General features: G+C 37.4%; 1 protein-coding gene across 9 annotated transcripts in view; it reads left to right on the top strand.

Annotated features, from left to right (window-relative positions):
* Nucleotides 1-17283, top strand: part of MBNL3 (muscleblind like splicing regulator 3) — a 126943-nt gene extending 109660 nt beyond the window's left edge. For 5 of the 9 annotated variants that reach the window (XM_079911763.1, XM_079911769.1, XM_079911771.1 and 2 more), the window contains 5 exons: nt 2427-2577; nt 4399-4434; nt 6823-6917; nt 7850-7923; nt 9688-9827. In XM_079911763.1, coding sequence (XP_079767889.1) covers nt 2427-2577; nt 4399-4434; nt 6823-6917; nt 7850-7906 — 339 coding nt within the window. In that variant the 3' untranslated portion in view covers nt 7907-7923; nt 9688-9827. Of the gene's footprint in view, nt 1-2426; nt 2578-4398; nt 4435-6822; nt 6918-7849; nt 7924-9687 lie in introns of all 9 variants that reach the window. The other 4 variants (XM_079911765.1, XM_079911764.1, XM_079911767.1 and 1 more) reach the window with 4 other exon arrangements.
* Nucleotides 17284-19154: the final 1871 nt, after the last annotated feature.

Genomic DNA, 19154 nt, shown 5'->3' with positions numbered 1-19154 from the left:
TTAATGATTTCAAGTCAGCAGCCAGCCAAGGCTGTGGGGGGGGGGGGGAATTTCTACATGGTTGGAGAAGAGGCCTGGCTATTGAGTTGCCCTAGTTAGTAAATTTGGGGGAAAAGTTAGTCCTACTGAACCACGAAAAGATAGGAGGTAGGAAACTATTTGCATAACACTATAGTGTGATAGGTTAAAAAATAGGAATTACGATTACTTACGCTTGTCACAGCTGTCAATTATTTTGATAGGCTGTGGGCTATTCATTTCTTTTATAGTCTGGGCTTTTCCTCATGTAATAGGGTATAACCCCAATAAGGGACAAAACCCTGAGGAAACCTCATTTTTCCCGGCTGTGGAAAAAAAATCACCTCCATGACCCTGAAGCCCATGACAGAGACCTTTCCTTTTCATAAGAGAGATACATTTGTTTTCAGACATCCCTATTTGTTGAGAAGGTTTTCCTCATACTAAGTTAAAATCTACCTTGTTGTAACTGGAACTTACACTTAGTTTATTGCAAAACATGCCAATCCCTATTTCATAGGAGCCTGATTCTCATGTCTTTTCCCTAAGCCAAACACCCCAAATTTGGACTTGTTCTCTTTCTCAGTACCCCTGCTCTCTCAGAACTGAACCCAATACTTTGTGAAAGAGCTGAGTACCAAAATAGAACAAACTTATTTTCTGCCTTGATCTGGACAGCGGAATTTGTTAACGAACGTTAAAAAAGACTTCACCAAATATTTTTTGTCTTAAATTATTTTGGATGAGGGAATTTTAAGCTATGAAAATAGGAAGGTATCCAGAATATTCAATGCAGAATTTAAGCCTCCAATTGTTAGGTTATTTCTGTTGGTGGCATACAGTTCAGAAACAACGCACCCTATTGTAAAGGAGAGGAATACAGTTGGCCCCCTAAAAATAAAGGTTCTCATATGCATGGGATGTACAAGGGATACCGTGCCTGTGCCATGGTGTACCTACCTGTCCAATGCTCAGTCATGGAGCCTTCGTATGTATGTGCCTATTTCTGATGATTTTGGTGTGTTTGTTAGAATGCATATAAGTCAGCCCCAAATCTCCATGTAGAGAGTTAAACGTACTATATATAGTAAGGTCTTCAACTGGTACTTTTGAACGTCAATATAGAATTCTTTTCTGAGTGACTGATCAGAGCAGCGTCTTAAAGGTAAAGTAACACTGGCCCATAGGAATTTGTTTGAGGTAAGATTAAACAAAGGAGGCTGCATGAAGAAATTTAAGCTTTCTATATTTTAAAGATTCAGAGTTGAAATGCTTTGTGAAGCAGAGATTTTTACCCTGTTCGTGTTCATGTGCACAGCTCAGGTTGTCTTTACTGAAAGCAGCTTGTATGCATTTAAAAGGAAAGACTTGAAGGGGTGATATTTATTTCCCAAATGAAAATAGAGGTACCATTAGGCCTTCTTGTCCATAGGAATAAGGAGGTCACGGCATGCCCCTTTTCGGCTTGTGGAAGGCTAGATACTCAGCATAAGTGTGCCCGTCTCCTTAAGAATTTGGAGCATACCCAATCGTTGTTGCTGGGACAAGTTTTTAAAGTACTGTGCAATTTGCTGAGGAAAAAATGTAAAGTAATGTCAAATTTCTCCAATGAATCTGATCCAGGGGGAGCTTTGACTGAATATTTTAAGCACAGTGGGATTTTGAAAGAATTGTAGACATGAAAGGAGGATTTTAAAACGCTAAGAGGTTTCAGAATTAAGCCTTACAACAAAGCAAGCAAGACATATCGAAAGGCACAGCAAGTCTCTATAAGTGAGAATTGCATACATTTTGCTATCTATGGTATCTGGGTGAGGTGGCGGGGGCAGACTAATTCATTTGCTTTTTCCTTACATGTTAGTTGGGAAATATACAGTTATAGGGTTTGGACCTGAAATCCTTGTATAATTTGAATTTTGGATTTTGGAGCTTTAGACTCTGATCTACTGACATCTGTTTTTTCACCTACATACCATTTATCTCCTAGATTTATATTGGAATTGTAACTGGCAAAAATTTCTTTCCTGCTATATCTGTTGCTTCTGCTAATCTCATTTTAATAGGTTAGGAGATGAGCATCCTTTAGATGTTAATTTTAAATGATTATTTGCTGTCAACAGCATCCTGTCACATCCAGCCCACACGATGAGGTCCTTTTCAGCTTCATTAATTTGTCTAAATTAGTGAAGTTGAAAAGCTTCTTTTCCCCCCTGTATGTTTATTTTCTGTTTTGGACTGAGTATGTACTCATATAGTCAACGGCTTCATCCCTGAAGTTGGTTACCTTGCTCAATGGCGACCCTTGCAAAGGGTTCCCAGGCCAGGCCTTATCTAACTGCTGCTTGCTTGGTTTGCGTACATATTTTACTTTCCTTAATACTATTTATTAATCCACCCTTCCCTCCCAGGCCCTGCAGCCCGGTGCACTTCAACTGATACCAAAGAGATCAGCACTTGAAAAGACCAATGGTGCCACCCCGGTCTTTAATCCCAGTGTTTTCCACTGCCAGCAGGCTCTGGCTAACCTGCAACTCCCGCAGCCGGCATTTATCCCTGCAGGTGAGAACGGGGCTCTGGGCACCATGAGTTGCTTGATGTTGCGAATGAATACAGTGCCCACCAGCTTCCAAAGAGCATTTATGTGAGAACGGTCAACAGATATTGTGGTTAGAAATAAAACAAGGCAGCTATGCTCAATCTGTTTGTATACTGAACAAACTGTTTTCCTATGATTCCTGAAAATTAATGGTTTTGAAATCAAACTAGGAAACACTGTCAACATTTTTCTTTTGAGCATTTCCTAATTTTTGCTTCTCATGTTTGATTCACTTGTTTCAGTCTCAAACTAATTCCTTGATTCTTAGTTATCACTTTCAAAGACAATGGTCTGCCCTCAAAAAAAAAAAAAAGAAAGTTTCCAAGCTTCAGCATTGCAAAAATAGGTAGTCCATATATCTTTGATATGCCAAAGATAGTTATAATAAAACTACCCTTGCATTTACAATATAATACAGTGTAGTATATATATATAAAACAGGTAGTTTTAGCCTCTAACTCTTAAACCAGTTAATATAAAATATATAGCAGTTTATCACATTTTCCTGACACTTTGTGGCATATTTTATTACCTCCTACATTCAACTATATTTAATAGCATAACAGTTTTGCACTAAATTGAAAAGAAAAATTTAAGCCATAATTTTTTCAAATAAATATCATAGGGGGCTTCCCTGGTGGCACAGTGGTTAAGAATCCACCTGCCAGTGCAGGGCACACGGGTTCAAGCCCTGGTCCGGCAAGATCCCACATGCCGCTGGTTGATTTGTAGCTGGCAACATGAAATTATTTCCATGACCAGATACGGTCTCAAACCAGCATTCATGCAGGCCCAGAAGCAGAAGAGCTGAGGTCAAACAAATATCATATATGAGGGGAATTACTTTTCTTCCAGTGGTTCAGTACTTTAAGAACAAGCATATAGTCTCTTAGGAATAAGTTGAAAATACTAACCCCTGGGAGTATGGTAGATTTTTTTTTTTGTCAGAATCATAAATGCCCCAGTTTGGAAACTGTTAAATGAAAGTTACATGCTTTAAAAATTAATTTAGAAACCTTGTTAATTATAAACATACTAAGCACATGGTATTATATGCCTGGACTTGAAGAAACCCATTGGTTAACTGATACATTAATCAGTTAATTAATTTTGAAAGAAGCCATAACAATCCAGTCTTTTGTCCAGTTAACTAACCACAATAGTTCCTCATGATATCATTTAAAAACACAATTTTTAGACCTGTTGGGCTGGATTTGGCTAATTTAAAATCTAGATTTACAAGCAAAAACATCAGAAGAATCCCTTTCTCCTTAATTAATAGCAAAAGAAAAACTTGTCAGGCTGAGAGCCCCCTCTTGATGAAAAGCCTATTTGCCATATGTTCACAGTCAAGTCCTTGGTTGCGAGGTGGAGAAAGCAATGATAATAGATTAGTGCCCTAAGTACAACTTATTGGCACCAGCTGCCAGATCCTGGTGCATATTTTGAAAATTGTACGTATAATAAATTAAAATTCTTCCTTTCATAATAAAAATCACTTAGGATGTATTCGTCCAGAATAAATATGTAATTTAAGTGAGCTAATACCTTTAAAGAAAAATTAATGTTCATTTTTATACCTAAGAATCCAAGAATTACTTTGATTACCTGGGTTTGGGATCTTAAGCTGTAATTGTGAGCATGGGAGATTACTGGATATGCATGTGCCGATTGATTAATATTGCTAAGAATATCTTTCTAGTTAGAAATTATTTCTATCGTAAAACTTCAATAATGAAATATCTCTTTTCTTTACTTTTCACGCTTTTCTGCATGGTGTACAGGGCCAATACTGTGCATGGTACCTGCTTCAAGTATTGGTAGGTTTTGTACAAAAATTCTCAACTTTTTACAGTCTGAAAAAAAGTGTTTTTCTGTTGTGACTATGAAAGAGACAAGCAACTGGATGACGTGGCTGGACATTTTCTGAGTATTTAAGGTTTAATATGGTGCTGTCTGTTACATGTCTTTGTGGAATCACAACAGTCCTACACTCTCACAGTTGGTTGCCACTGTGGTCAAATACCGACCCTGCCATTTCTGTATTTTCACCCTAAAAATAGTAGCTGAAATATTTTGAAACATTTCCTTATCTAGCCAGAATGGGCAGTTTTATTCTTAGCTTTACATCTGTTACTAAGAAATTGTAAAATATTTAAAATATTTTAAATGTATAATTTGTAAAGTACAACACAACAATTCCTCCAAAAAAAAGTTATCCATAAGATCAAAATCATTCAATACTCAGATGTTGCAAAAAAGCAAAGCTAGAGCATTCTGTAGTGTTTTGTGATGATTTCTATAGTGTTCTAGGATGAAGTGCTATCTGCATGGAAACCAGGCACCACAGAATCATTTCAAAATGACTCTTTGGGGGTATGTGATTTTTAATAACCAGTTGCACACAGATCCTTTAATTAGCCACCTATCCAATATGGTAGCCATCTCGAAACCATTTTGTACATCACTAACACCGAAGAAGACAAGGAAAGGGACTTGTTTCCCTGTCAGAACTCCTAGGGAGTTCACAGCTCCTATAGTTTCCATGGGCACCAGGAACAGACCAGGAGAAAATAGCTCTGTTCCATACAGGGAGGAATTATCCCACCTCACCCCACCATCTCATATCAATCCAGTTCCTTTTATTCTTTTTGAGAGTTCGCAACAGCTTGACCTCCATCCCATTGGTCAACCAAAGTCGATGCAGAACCCAAAAGGGACTAACAGGTTTATCAAGATAAAACAAAAAAGTCAAAATGACAACTACATAGTAGTAGCACTCACTAACAGGTGAGGCCCCTGTTATTAGCTGTGCTCTGTCAGAATTAAAAACATTTCCACTGGTACTAACAGAAGCATCATATGCATATGATTAGAAGAGCATACTTCTGCAAGTTCGTGAAATGTGTCTCCATCTTCCCATTTTGTGACTCTGCTCCCTTGTCCTTTCACCTAAGAGCTCAGTGTAGGAATGCAAACTGCATGCTTCAGTGGTGCTGCTTTCTGCACAGTTCTTGTGCTCCCAAAGGGAAAACAAGAGTGTTTTTAGAATTGGCATGTGCTACAATAAGGGATGTTGATAGGTAATGGATAACTAGAGATGAGCATGAGAGATAACTACTGAGTTTCTGTTAATCACCATTTGGGGTACATTTGTGGTTTCTGTGACGTTGCATGTGTTGATTTTCCTCTCTCCAGGCCATTCACTTTCTCTGTAGACTTTCAGAAAATCTGAACTCAATCGATATATTATAGATGCAAATTATCACATATGCACACGTGCCATTCACACATTAATTCCTTGGCTTGCTATCCAAAATGAGCTAGAAATAAGGAAAGCATCCCAGCAGCTTTCAAAATGACATAGAAACTAGAAAAGGCAAAGAGAAATCAGCCTGAAAGAGATGTTGCAGCTGCTAGTCATTGTCGCTGTAATATTGCAGTGAAGACAAGATTCTGTCGGATATTTACTATGAAGTACCCCTTGGAAATTTCGGCTATTTATGAAACAATAAATAAATGGCCTACGTTGTTTCATAAGTAGCCTAAGTTTGCAAGGGGTTTGCCAGAGGTGTGCTGAAAAACCTGTGTGCATAGGCCACTGTATCCTTTATCTGCTCCCCTACCGCATACCCACCAAGCAAACTATGATCTTTTTGTATACAGATCAGGTAAGTATATCTTCGCACCTGCAAATCCACTGACAGCGCTCATGTCTGTCATGAGTTAGCGAAACCAAACACCAATTCACAGTTCCCTACTCCCGTTTTGAATGCACAGCCCAGTTACTTTTCTGCTTGACTAGCTGTTCATAGCGATTTCTGCCTGACTAGCTGTCCACAGAGATAGCCTTGGTAAACTCAGATTTGTCATAGGTACCCATTGTAACCCCTTCTGAAAATTTGGCCCTTGAAGTCAACTACAGTGTGATTCTGCTCAAAAACTAACTAAATGTTGAGAATGATTCCATTTTCCTTAATGGTAACTATAATTGGCTTTCCCCTTTTCTCTTTTTAAATATTTCCCCCTTCCATGCTGTGTTGCTTTGCACTGACTGTGATTGCATGTTGCACCCTGGTGTATCCATCATGATGATGTTACATGGCTTGTTGCTGTGATACCTGCCACGCCCCATTCCATCGTGTATGTCACGGTTACGTAAATGCTCCACCCCCTCGTGTGTTGCTTCCATGATTTCCTACTGAAAGTGCCCATGATGCACGGTGCTACACCTACCACTGTGTCTGCAGCAACACCACCTGCCACCAGCGTTCCCTTCGCTGCAACAGCTACAATCAATCAGGTTTGGCCATTTATTTCACCTGTTCAGACCTAGCTAACTACGGTGTGTTGGTAAGGCACAGTATATGCTTTTGGGATTGGTGAGAGACATTAGTCCCTATTCTTAAGTGTTTCTTTAGCCATTGTTACATTTAGAATTTCTCTTTTTGTGTATATTCTAGAGGGATGTTCCTGCTTTGCTGTTCATCCTGAGATGAGTCAGCAGAGTGTTCTTTTTTAATTGGTTACAGATGTCACTCTTGACATCTTATATATATAGTTGTTGCTTCCACACCAATCCTCAAAGGTATATACTAAATATTTTTTAAATGTTTCTTCATTGGTTGAGAGGAGAATTTATTTTAGTTGACTACCATTTTTGGTTATTGCGTTTGAACTTTCACTTAGTACTATCATCACCTTTACCTTTAGATCTACTGGAAAGAGAGATAACACATTTCTTTCCAAGGCACAGATACGCTTATCATTACCCAGTGATTACATCCGAAATTCCTTCTCATACCGACATGAGATGTGCTTGTGTTGTTTTAATTTTCATTTGCTTGAGGTTTTTACAGGCAGTCACAAGGCAAATTATGAGTTTGGGGTGAGTCTTGAAATTATAAGGAGATACTTAGAATAATTATTGTGTAACATTATGGCCATTTTGCCTTGTTAAAGTGGTAACCACTCTGAAAGACTGCAAGTTCCACTGCTGTTTCAATTACAAGTATGATAAACATTTAGGACACAGAGCATTAATCCATTGGGGAAACAAACCACATTCTAACCTGTGCTTTTCGCAAAGTTAACTATTATTGGATATGGTTAGTATGTCTAAATTTTTCTGTGAAATTGGTTACGGTTATTGATTACCATGTCCAAGCAGTGAACAAAATAAATGGAATTCTCTCAAGAAACTATTTTAATCTAAAATCTTTTTTACTACTATAGATACCCCCATTATCAATAGATGAACTGAATAGCAGCATGTTTGTTTCACAGATGTAGAAGTTACCAGTAGAACAGTAAGTCTCTTTAAGTATTAATATAATATTTGTAGGTTATATCTTTTATCTACACAGTTGCATTTGCTAAAGACTTTGGTAAATATTTTCATTAATAGGCACTGCTTATAACTTAGAGCTTGATTTAAGCATTCCAAATTTTCCACAATGAAATATGGACAGCAAATATGCGATTTTTTAATATGAAAATGACAGCTGGTATTGTATTTTCCCAATGAGCTTACAAATTCCCAAATGTTTTCCCATTATTAAGGGGGTATGATTGGTTAGCCAAAGGCACAGATCGCTTTTGAATTTTAATCTTTTAACAGTTTTCTAGCTTCGTTTTATTTTAATTGAAATAAAGCAAAGTAATTTTGTCACAATTTGATTAAGATGGTTATCTTAAAGACAGTAGGCAGTATGCTTTTTCTAAAGACGTTATGGAAAATAGCGCTTTCACATTCTGCCACTTTGTGTTGCTTCCCATGTAAGTCTAGCAGAATTGCTCCAGCTGTTTTCAATTTTGAGTGACATAATTTAATAATTTAATCATTATTTTCACTCACATCATGGCACCTTTTTTTGGGTAATTTTTGTTGTTGTTTTCGGCTTTTTCCCCCTTCACTTTTGATTTCCTTTGCCTGGTCCAGAGCCTGTAATGGCAACACACTTAATTTGAGCAGTTGTTCACTTGGAACATGTGACTTTTAAAGTCACTCAAGACGCTGAGGCATCTTAATTAATAATTATAGGGAGTTATTAAACAAATACACTGATTCTGAGTTGCATCCATTAGTCATTGAAAGCTTGAAGTTCTCACACCTGGAGTGTTTCACTTGGTTGAAGAAGGCAACAGTTCTGTTCTCTTGATGGACTAGTTCCCCAGAACCTGGCTAGCATTTCTTTCCTGCTGAGGACACACAGGCCCAGAAGACTTACTGTTCTGGACAGAGCATATAGATAGCTGTACATTAGATAACAGGTCCCTTCAATCATAAGGAGCGTTTTAAAAAAGACATCTTTGAGTACACGGAATAACTGAAGTAGCTGTATATTGTAGTAGTTTTCAGGGGTATCATTTTGGATAGTGGCAAGTTGGGAATAGCACCGAACATGAGAATAATAGGCTTTGTAAACACTTCCCTGATTCTCATGGGCTGCTTCACATCAAGGTAAACAAAGGTGGTCAAATATATTTAACTTTCCAACAGAACATGTTTGGGAATAGTGATTCTTTTTTACTTGATTCCATTAGAAAATTTAGAGGTATTTGGCACATCATAATCATTGCAATATGTAACAGATGTTGAAAATTTCTCCAGAGTGCAAAAATGTAATTTTGTAAAATACTGTATACCGAGAATTCACACTTAGGCTATTCCTGCACTGCTCCAAAACATACAGATAAAAAGTTTAAAGTTTGTTTAATATTTGCATATTTCAAAATGGAATCCAGTATGTTTTGTCAATATATGCTTGTTGGAGGAAGTGGATGGATGGGTGGATGTTCATGGTGTAGACAGTGCCTTAAACAACCGAGTGTATCTCTGTTAACTTAGGGCAACTGTCCACACTGTCACTCAGCGAGAACCATAGACTATCAGACTGTCATGCTATGTGACTCCTTAGTGAGCATTTCCAACAGCTCGATTTTCGTAGATTCAGAGTGGGGAATATCTTGGCATATGGTTCACACACAGAACTGGAACAAGAACCAAGTATCCTGACCCCTACTTCAATAACCCTCCAATATTTCTCACTCTTTTTTTTCTTCCATTTCAGTTGAAATTCTGAACAACAGAGTTATGGAGTATCAGAATCTCTCCGTGAGAACCTCCACATGGCCTTTCTATGTATATTCACGTATGTCCTCTTCTACCAACACAGCAATAAGCATGGTGCAGTCAATATATTAAACAAAACAAACATACCAACCAACAAATTCGAATAAAAAACAAAGCATCAAACAATCAATGGAGATGTTAAAACACCAACAGAAAACTAACAACTACCATCTGTCTATCTTATTTGAATTATTAGGTAGAACAGCATAACATTTTGTAATTTATCACACTATTCTTTGTGATTTTCCAATAACCATTATGCTGAGTGAATCTCTACAGTGGACTGCTGGCTTATTGTGCATTCTTGGTGGATAAATGTTCGGTCTGTTTGGAAGTGTTACCTTACCATTTTGTTTACACAGTAGTCTGTTGGTTTGATTCAGGATGTAACAAATATATCCAATACCATTTTCCCCATTACTGTATTGCATTGTATTGTATTGTGGTGTGTTGTGTTAGGTTTTTACATACTATAGTGTTTTGCTGTAATGTGTGGTGTTTGATTTTAACTAAAATGCTATTAATGGGAAACAGAAACACATGTGCTTGAAAAACATGATAGGTTAATGTTGATATGCTCTCCCTCTCTCTTTAGAATATTTCTGTAGGTTTCTTGAGGCAGACGTTTAAAAGGCCTCACTTTTGAGTGTGTCCAAAACCTGTTCATAAACATGCATGTGTATAATTTGTACCTGTAGATCTGACCTCGCATAGTACAATCACATTACTGGATTTTTTTTGTGAGAGAGAAATAATTACCTGAAAATAACAGGGAACTTCTTAAAACATTAACCCGAATTTCACTCCTTAAGTAGATTGAAAAACTAGAATTTACCTTTAAGTGAATTTCTCAGCGTATATACTAAAAATTATGTAAAGTGCCCATTACATTTTTTGTGGCTCAAGGATCCTGTCTTCTAGGTTGAGTGTCTAAAACGGAGCCATTTGTCATTTTCAGCTGAAAAATTGGTTCTTGGAAGCTTAAAGGTATTCTAATGACAGGTTATAAATTAAGCAGAGAGAGGGGGGCTTGGAGCTAGTTTTTACATATTGGAGGAAAGTGTGTAAAAACCATTGCAATGTAACCTTTGATACAAGTGCCACTTTCTGAATGCAAATGGCTCACGCTCTTTAGACTACTCTTTGAATAATAAGTAAGATGCAGTCTGGAAAAGTCAGTCAGGGTGAAGGAGAATTGGTTCCAAGTGAGGCCTTTCCTCCCCAAATGGACAGTCTCTTCTGTTCATCACAGCTGGAATCTGAGTATAGATTTGGAGAAATGGCGGGACTGGGGAGGGAGGGAGGGAGCCATTTGAAATTACTCTTCGATTTATTTAAAAGTTCTAAGAAGGATGTCCACAGTTGTCTTTAGCCTCAGTTCAGCTGAGTTTCCAGTTTTGTTAAACATTTCAGTGAAGGAGCAAGTGCCTGTGATATGTTAAGTGTTGCCCTTCCCAAACTTTATTAACAGCAGAATCTCTCATATCATAACCAAGCCTCTTTTTTTGTTTGTTTGGATTTCTTTGTTTTTATATGTTTTGAAAATCATAATAGAGACGAATAGAGAGGTTTGTAACACCCTTTGGATGAGACAGAGTGGCTACACTCCACAGAGCTGACCTGAATTCACATTACTAATACTTTTGAAATAATTGTATAACCAAGTAAAATAGCAATTAATTCCCATGGTATGTCACATACTTCTTCCACCCTACTCAGTAATTAAAGTTACTATTATTAATCAGTGGTAGAACCATATGATAGTTTGCATTGATTTAGATAGATTTAATATTTTCTACTAAATATGTGTTCTCTCACTGGAAAGTATAAAATCATCAAATTTGATGTTTATACCAAGTTTATTTTTCTCCTTCATGAAAATGACAAGCTAAAGGGAAAATCTGATTTAGGATACCTTAAGCCGGCTAGTAGTGTTTGAATCACAGAACAGTGGAACTGGCAAAACCTTTTCACAGCCAGGGCATGTGATTCGCCTAGGGCTGCCTAACTACTTGGTAGCAGCTGGACCCAGAAATATCTCCTGACTCCTGGTTGTTCGCCTTTTTCACATTGTTTGTGCTTCAGAACATTTGAGACTCCATCCCAAAGCAGATCATTTTGGCTCAGAATACAAAAGAGCAAAATTAACTCCTCAGTAGCTGATATCCTGTTGATCTTAATTATCAATCCAAATCATGATCATCAGGGATTTCTAAATGGTCTTGCTTGTACTGAGCCATTGTCATCTGCTAACAGTATTGTCTGGAGTTAGAGAGCAAGAGGTGTCTTGACTTTTACCTTTTGGTCCTTTGAACTACTTAATTTCTGTTTCCCAAAATCTTGACATTGCTAGAGAAGAAAGTAGAATATGCCTTTGTGAAATTACTTGTGTTTGGAACTGAGTTTTGTAAAACCTGTGCTGGTGCCTCTCAGGAAGGGCAGATTTGATCACATGAATCCAGGAGGGATGCCCCTGAGCTACTCTAGATGTATTCCTTAAAAGAGACAGAGACATTTTCAGTGTGAAATGAACTTTTTTGTCATTTCACATTTTGATACAGCATACTGTCTCACTTAACTTTTTAAACTTCTGACAAAGATGTACATGGACAATAAACCTAGAGTACAGCTGTTTGCATGTTGCCTTAAGCACTGGAAGACATGAATAATGATGTATTTTTTAGTAAGAGGTTCAGTGAGAGATATTCAGGGTAGTGGTATTTTTGGTGCAACAATTTTTGATATTGTTGGCATTTTAAAAGTTGCTTTGTGAGTGAATTTAAAGAAAGAAAACTCAAAGCACTAAGGTTTTGATCAGAGGTGAAAGAATTTTGACAAAAATGCAATTTTAAGATAGCACTCTTTAACTAGTTGTGCAATGACTTATTCAAGTGATCTTTATTCAAGAAAAGAAAAGAAGTCATTAGACTATAAATTTCTGGTGAAAAAGACAAGTCACAAAACTAATCAGTGACTCTAAACAACAATTTACTGGATGGACTGTATATATAAAATTCTAATCACTTGTGATTCTTAGTTAACATTTTATAAGCTTTTTAATTTACAAGGGCCTCTTTTTATTTATCCAAAATTATTGTTTTTGTCCATTCCTCTCGGCCTTTTGCAAAAATACGCAAGCGTGCTGAAACTTGGATAAAACAGGTCATGTATACAGAGAAAATAATCTAAAGGTTTTCTTTTAAGAGGGTTTTAGTAGTGTCAGATTTTTTAAAGCACTATGTGACCACAACATAAGTATATTCTAAAGAGGATTAAGAAACTTAAATTAAATGGATTCATAAAATCCGTGCAGTATTTGCTTTTGCAATTGGAGCATGATTCCTCAACTAGCTGTCGCATTTCATTGCATTTGTCTAAATTAGAGTCTTTAATTTGTAGTTAATCATGATACGAAAAGCTATCCTCTCCCTATTCCATCAGTCTTTGCCATCCATTTCTGAACACGCTAAAGCACTTTGATCTTGCCATAAGTGTTGTCCTACACCACTAGGCTGTGTTCACTAATGGGCAGCCTCAGCTCACCAGCTCTCCAATGGGGGCAAAGCAAGTACCTCCTCCTTACCATCAGCAGGAACCAAATAAAATTAATCTTTACAACATGAATCTCTTTTTCATGGCATGACCAGTAAGCACAGTGATGTCTGATTAAGGACAGCATTGACATCAAATTTTATTAAATAGTACGTAGGGAAGGCCTGTGTGCTACTTGGAATGTTATTTGGTCCTTCCTCCACTCCTTTGGAGAGTACATGAGGATGCTCTTAGGTAAAATGCAGCCACACGTTTTCAAGTTATTTCAGTCTGTAGGGTAGGCTGTGATGCACAGAACGAATTGAAACTGGAATCTTCTTTCTTTGATCTCTTCTACATTTCACACACTTTGAAATAGAAATAGGGAAATATGATTGAGGGAAATATGATTTCCCAATTCTGTTGAATAGATTTAGGAAGATAGTGGCCTCATTTTTAATTTTACCAGTGCCTGTCAAAGGCAATAGAATAAACACTATGTAAAAGAGTATGACAAGTTTTTTTGCAAGTTTAGTTGACAGCCTAATCAAACTGTAAATATAATGACAAATAGCACCAACTCACTAACTGGTGCCACGTTTTCATTTTTCTTATTACTTTTTAAAGTTTTTATTTTATTCCCTTTTCATATCTTTAAGTATCATTAGTATGAATTTAATGTTGAAGGAGAGTTAGAGAAGCTTTAAGATTTTACTACAGGCATTCAACCCGCCTAGATAGGTCCTCGACTGACACTGAAAAACAACAAGGTATAGAGTATAGTTCATAACTATTCCTTACAGTTCACAGTTTAAGAACAAACTTAACTTTATATACAAATAATAATTTTTAACTAATTGTATTTAGTTGTTGCTTTAGCAACAAACCTACAACATGGCTACCTTTAGACATTTTTTTGTGCGTGAAAATTTGACTTGTAAACTCTGTGGTTTTGACAGTGTGAGCATGTAGCAGATACAGCTCAAAGCTCAGAAATAGATACGGTGGATTTTTCTTTTTAATCCAAATTCCCATGTGAAAACTGAATTTGTGTCCTTGTGTGACTTTTTTGAGCAAAAAGTTTACAACATCTGGATTCTAGAATCAGGCTTTAGAGCTGATAGAATTTGTCGTGTGGATAGGGTTATTCCACAGTATTTAGACTCCAAAACACAATCGTATTTATAATATGCCCCGATCTCTTTCCATAACCTTACTTATTCAGAATCATTCTATTCAAGTGGCATAGCTGTAGCTACAAAAATTCTCTTTTACAAATCTATCCAAATGAGGGTTAAAGAATGACAAAAGCACGGATTAAATTAATTCATCTTTGTGAAACCATCCATACAGATACTGTGGAATGACCCCATAACAGTGTTGAAGAGACATATGCTGCAGTTAACTGATGGTCTCAGTTAGGGTGCGAACGTGTGAGACACACCTTTTTTGCACTTATGTACATAGTCCATGAGAGCGATCCTTGGAGCTTTTTTTTTTTTTGATATAAGAAGTCTGTGATAATAGTGGAAAAGTTAGTAAGAGAGAGTTATTTCTAAGGCTTTGAGAAGAAGGGTTTGTTTTTTTTTTGCTACAAGACTTAACTAAAACATGATGTTGCTTTTCTGTTGTGGAGGCTTTCTAGTTTGCTAGGGCTCGTCATAAGACAAGACTGGTTACAGGTTAACAGGTCAACTTGAGCTAATGGCACTAAACAAAAGTTAAGGTACTTCAGCTTTTAGCAAGATTGCTAGCAGAGATCGTTTGTTTTTAAATTAATCCTCACTGTAAACACACACACACACACACACACACACACACACACACACACACACACACACACACACACAGGCAGCAGGTTTCTGGCTGAGGTCTTTTTTCAATGGTTGCAAGGAGTTGTAAATTGCAAGATGGATATTCCCATTCTGATCTACGTAGATTTCATCTTTCACAGAAAATGGTTGATTGAGATATATCGGTTACATCGATTAATATGTATTTAAGTGACAAATTGCTAACATTTGCCACTATTTCCCCTTCAAGATCCAGAAGCCGAAACCAAATTGGCAACTACTGAAAGATGTAATTGAACAGTTAAGTATGGCCAGCACAGAGCATTTCATTCCCTTCAGCAAAGGAAAAAATGCTTCTGGCACAATTTTAGAAATGGCTGTTTTCTGACTTACCTTTACCAGATGAGACAGCGCTTCACTGTGCCACTTCAGCCTTCTACTCTTTTAACGAAACAGAAGAGAACTAGCCGAAATCTTGTGTACATCAGAGCTGTAAAAGAATGTTTCAATCAGATCACCTCTGCCCATTTCAGCTCCCACATCACCTACAGATCACCATTTATCTTTTTGTTGCCTCCAGGCGATGAGGCCTAGAAAAGGTCGAGGTTAGAAAGGTTTAAGGATAGATCACCATGAGGGCTTTGAGTCCTTCCCATCTTGAGGCCTGTTGTCCTTGCCCTGGAGAAGGAGCCCATCTTGGGATTGAGGGAGTTGTTATTACTATTGCTACCCATTTTGATAGTTCTCACTTACAGAGACAGGAAAATAAGCCAAAGCCAGAAAGCAATCCAAGCCTTACAGTTGTCCAATAGCTCAGGGCCAGTTGGTTAGAAATGTCCTTTTTTTCCCCCCCTTGAGCCCATAACCACATAGAGTCAGCCATACAGCTAACAGCCTGACCATCTGACCAGTATTTCCATTGATAGAAAATGTAAGCATTCACTCCTTCTGTAGTTAGGAACTCCAACTTTAACCTTATCACCAACATATTTCCCCAACTTAACCCATGTTCTTGTGTTGACATTTCCTTGTGAAACTATAAGCCACACGAATATATTTTCATAAGGTCAATAGAAATATAGTAAGATTTTAAGTCAGGCAGAATCACCTATAAAATAGTAAGAATGAACCTAGAAGCATCACAAAAGATAACCAGTTAATTGATGGCATGTGGTACATACTGACAGCCACTATGTCACACTCTTTGGAGCTTAAACACAGTGCTGTCTTTTAAGTAAGTAAAATTAGAGAATGAAAGGACCTCTATTGTTAAGCCCAGGAAAGGATTTAGTTTGACTAATTCAGTTTCCAGCCCCTCCACTTGTTCTTTCCTGAAAGAGAACCACCCATCAATACTCCAGAGCAGGGTTATTCCAGAGGAATTTTATCTTTAAATAGAACCCATCCTCAATTATAGCATATCACTGTGAAATAAGTCACAGGTATATCATTATTACTTTAATTTTTAAAAAAACCCCTGTAACAAGACCTAAAAGTAACCCAACTTTAAGCAGTGCTCTTTTCTCCCCAAACACACAACCTACAACATTGATCTGTCACAGAACTGCATGATTCCAAAGCTTTATTCCGGTATACAGATGCTGTTTGTTAATGATGGAAACCAAATTATTTTCTTGCTGTGTCTTTTGTGTCTAGCAGTTGAGAGAATTACATGACCATTATATCATTGGACTCTGGGATTGCCCGTTTCAAAATAAGTTTCCTTTTATTATTGTTGTTGCTTTAATCATTAGAAAATGAACAATTTGTGACATGCCCCCAAATTACAATAATTTAAATAAGTTTTCTTTAAAAGATGCTCCAAATATACTCTTTTAAAGGGCTAATTTTATGCATTTGTATAACAACAATCCAGTATAATGTAGAAAATGGAAGCACATATTTTGGGCAGAAAAATGCCAATTTAAAAATACTTATCAATAAGAAAATTATTAGCCCTGTGCAACACTTATAGATTTAAATAATGATCACTGTATTTAATAAATGTAAACTGTTCCCATAATGTTTTGCCTCCAAAATGCAATAGCTCATTCCCTCAACTGCTATCAATAGGGCAGATGCTTTGATTTTGGGGTGTTTTTTTTCCAAGTTATAGCACTGTACTGCTTGTTTGTGTTTAGAAGTGTGCATTATGGAATTCATTTTAGTATGCTATTTCTATGTTGTTTATTTTTTGTTCTTTCAATAAAATGTGTAAATTTCTTGGTTTTGTCTTTTTTTATGAATCCATATTCACACATTACGAGTTCTTCTAGTATTTTGAATTATATAACTAATACATCCATTGTATTAGATGTATACACAAGAAAGACACACTTATATTTTAGCAAAAGAACACTAAAAATTTTGTGATAACGCTTACTGGTTTCTATTGTGCTTCAGAAATTCTGAGGCATATTCTAAGATACATTATTATTATTAGTTTGTATTTTCCTATTATTCATTTCTATCCTGCATGTTGAGTGTAACATATGAAACCAGTGTCATTCATTTTATTCTTTTCAAGATGGGCATCAATGGTCTCATAACAACGGGATGCATGACTTTTTCCATTAAAATGTTTTATCTCACTTAAAATTGGTTATCTCCAACAAATGGCACAGGAATGAACGGATAATCGGTTTTGTTCTTTAAAGAAAGCAAAATGTAACTTGGTAATTCTTTATTCGGTCAGATTTGTAAACACTTAAAAACACTAATCAGGAACTTCTCCATATCGCTGCTGTTCAGTAGTCAGGCTGATAGAAAAGTGATGTGAAGAGACTTTGGATGAGAGGTTGTAACAGAGTAAAGTATTATTCACGTGTCTAGAACAGTAAAAAGGGCCAGGGAGGAGGTTGGGTCCTTGTCCAATATCAGCTGAATCATACAGAGCTACTAGCTGCCTTGCCCTTTGTGCCCTGCTTGACTATTTCTAAGTGTGGTTCCCGCTGTGGCATCTCCTGATTAGCCAACTTTGAGCCCTTTGACGTGTTTGATATGTTTCTGTGACTCTCATAATTCCAGCACTAAAACCAGTTCAGTATATAGACATTTACAAGAGGTCTTTAGCCTCTAAATAATTCAGCTAATGTCCCTCTCTTTGAAGCTGCTGAATGATAGAAGGAAGAATTCAGGGCAGGCATTCTCCATGGTCATCAAAATGGAGTTTCTATTGGTCAGAAGAAAGTTGACTCAGGGGCAAAACCAGATGTCAACCAAGTTTACCTTGACACTTTTCAGCCTTTTCCCAGCATCCTTTTAAGCCCCTCCTTTTCTCATCCCCCATGGTGGCCTCTGGCCTTCTAGAAGCCCCATGGTAGCAGCTTATCAGGCCTGCTTCCCCAGATACATAATGGATTTTTTTCCTTCAGAACTTTCCTGGTGGGCATCTCAGGCTATGGAGAGCAGCTCATAGCTGCTAAGAGACAAATCACACTAAGGTGTTATAGACCAGAAGTGCTTAATGCACGGCCCCTCCTGGGAGTGTTTGTATTTAAAAAGTCATGACTCTCCAGTGTTCAAATATCAGACGGCCACATGCGTAGATGACGGAGAAATGCTTTAGTGAAGCAAAAATCTGGGCACTTGAATCACAGCATTTAACCAGCAACCAAATTCCCATGGAGGGGTGGTACCGTCATTCACCACATCAAGAAGGCCGAAAAAGGAAGACTCCTGTCATTTTGTTATTGTCAGGAAAGTTCTGATACCATAATGAACCTAAAATACTGACTTGATACTGAGCATCCCCGAATTCCACAGACCTGAATCCACGCCATGGTCCACCTCTGTAGTAAAGAGCATAACAGAGTGATGGGCCTGACAAATGGTCACATTTCTGGAGTAGCCTCATGCCTGTGCTTGCTAATATCCAACATACTCTGACTTTTTACTTGACTCTTCCCTGTACTAGAAGTGCCCATTTAACTGAGCCCTCCCAGCTTTTCCTTTCTGTGCCTGGACTTAGACTTCTCCCTTCAGCAGGAGGACAGTGGGAGTCTGGGGAACAAAAGCCAAGGGCTCCACTGATAAGAAGGGCAGCCACCCAGACAGAAAGGTGAGGTTTGTGAGAGGAACA

The sequence above is a fragment of the Stenella coeruleoalba genome (genome assembly GCF_951394435.1).
Source record: "Stenella coeruleoalba genome assembly, chromosome: X".
In the NCBI taxonomy this organism is placed as follows: domain Eukaryota; kingdom Metazoa; phylum Chordata; class Mammalia; order Artiodactyla; family Delphinidae; genus Stenella; species Stenella coeruleoalba.
The sequence above is the reverse complement of the archived record's forward strand: the minus strand, read 5'-3'. Positions and strand labels throughout refer to the sequence as shown.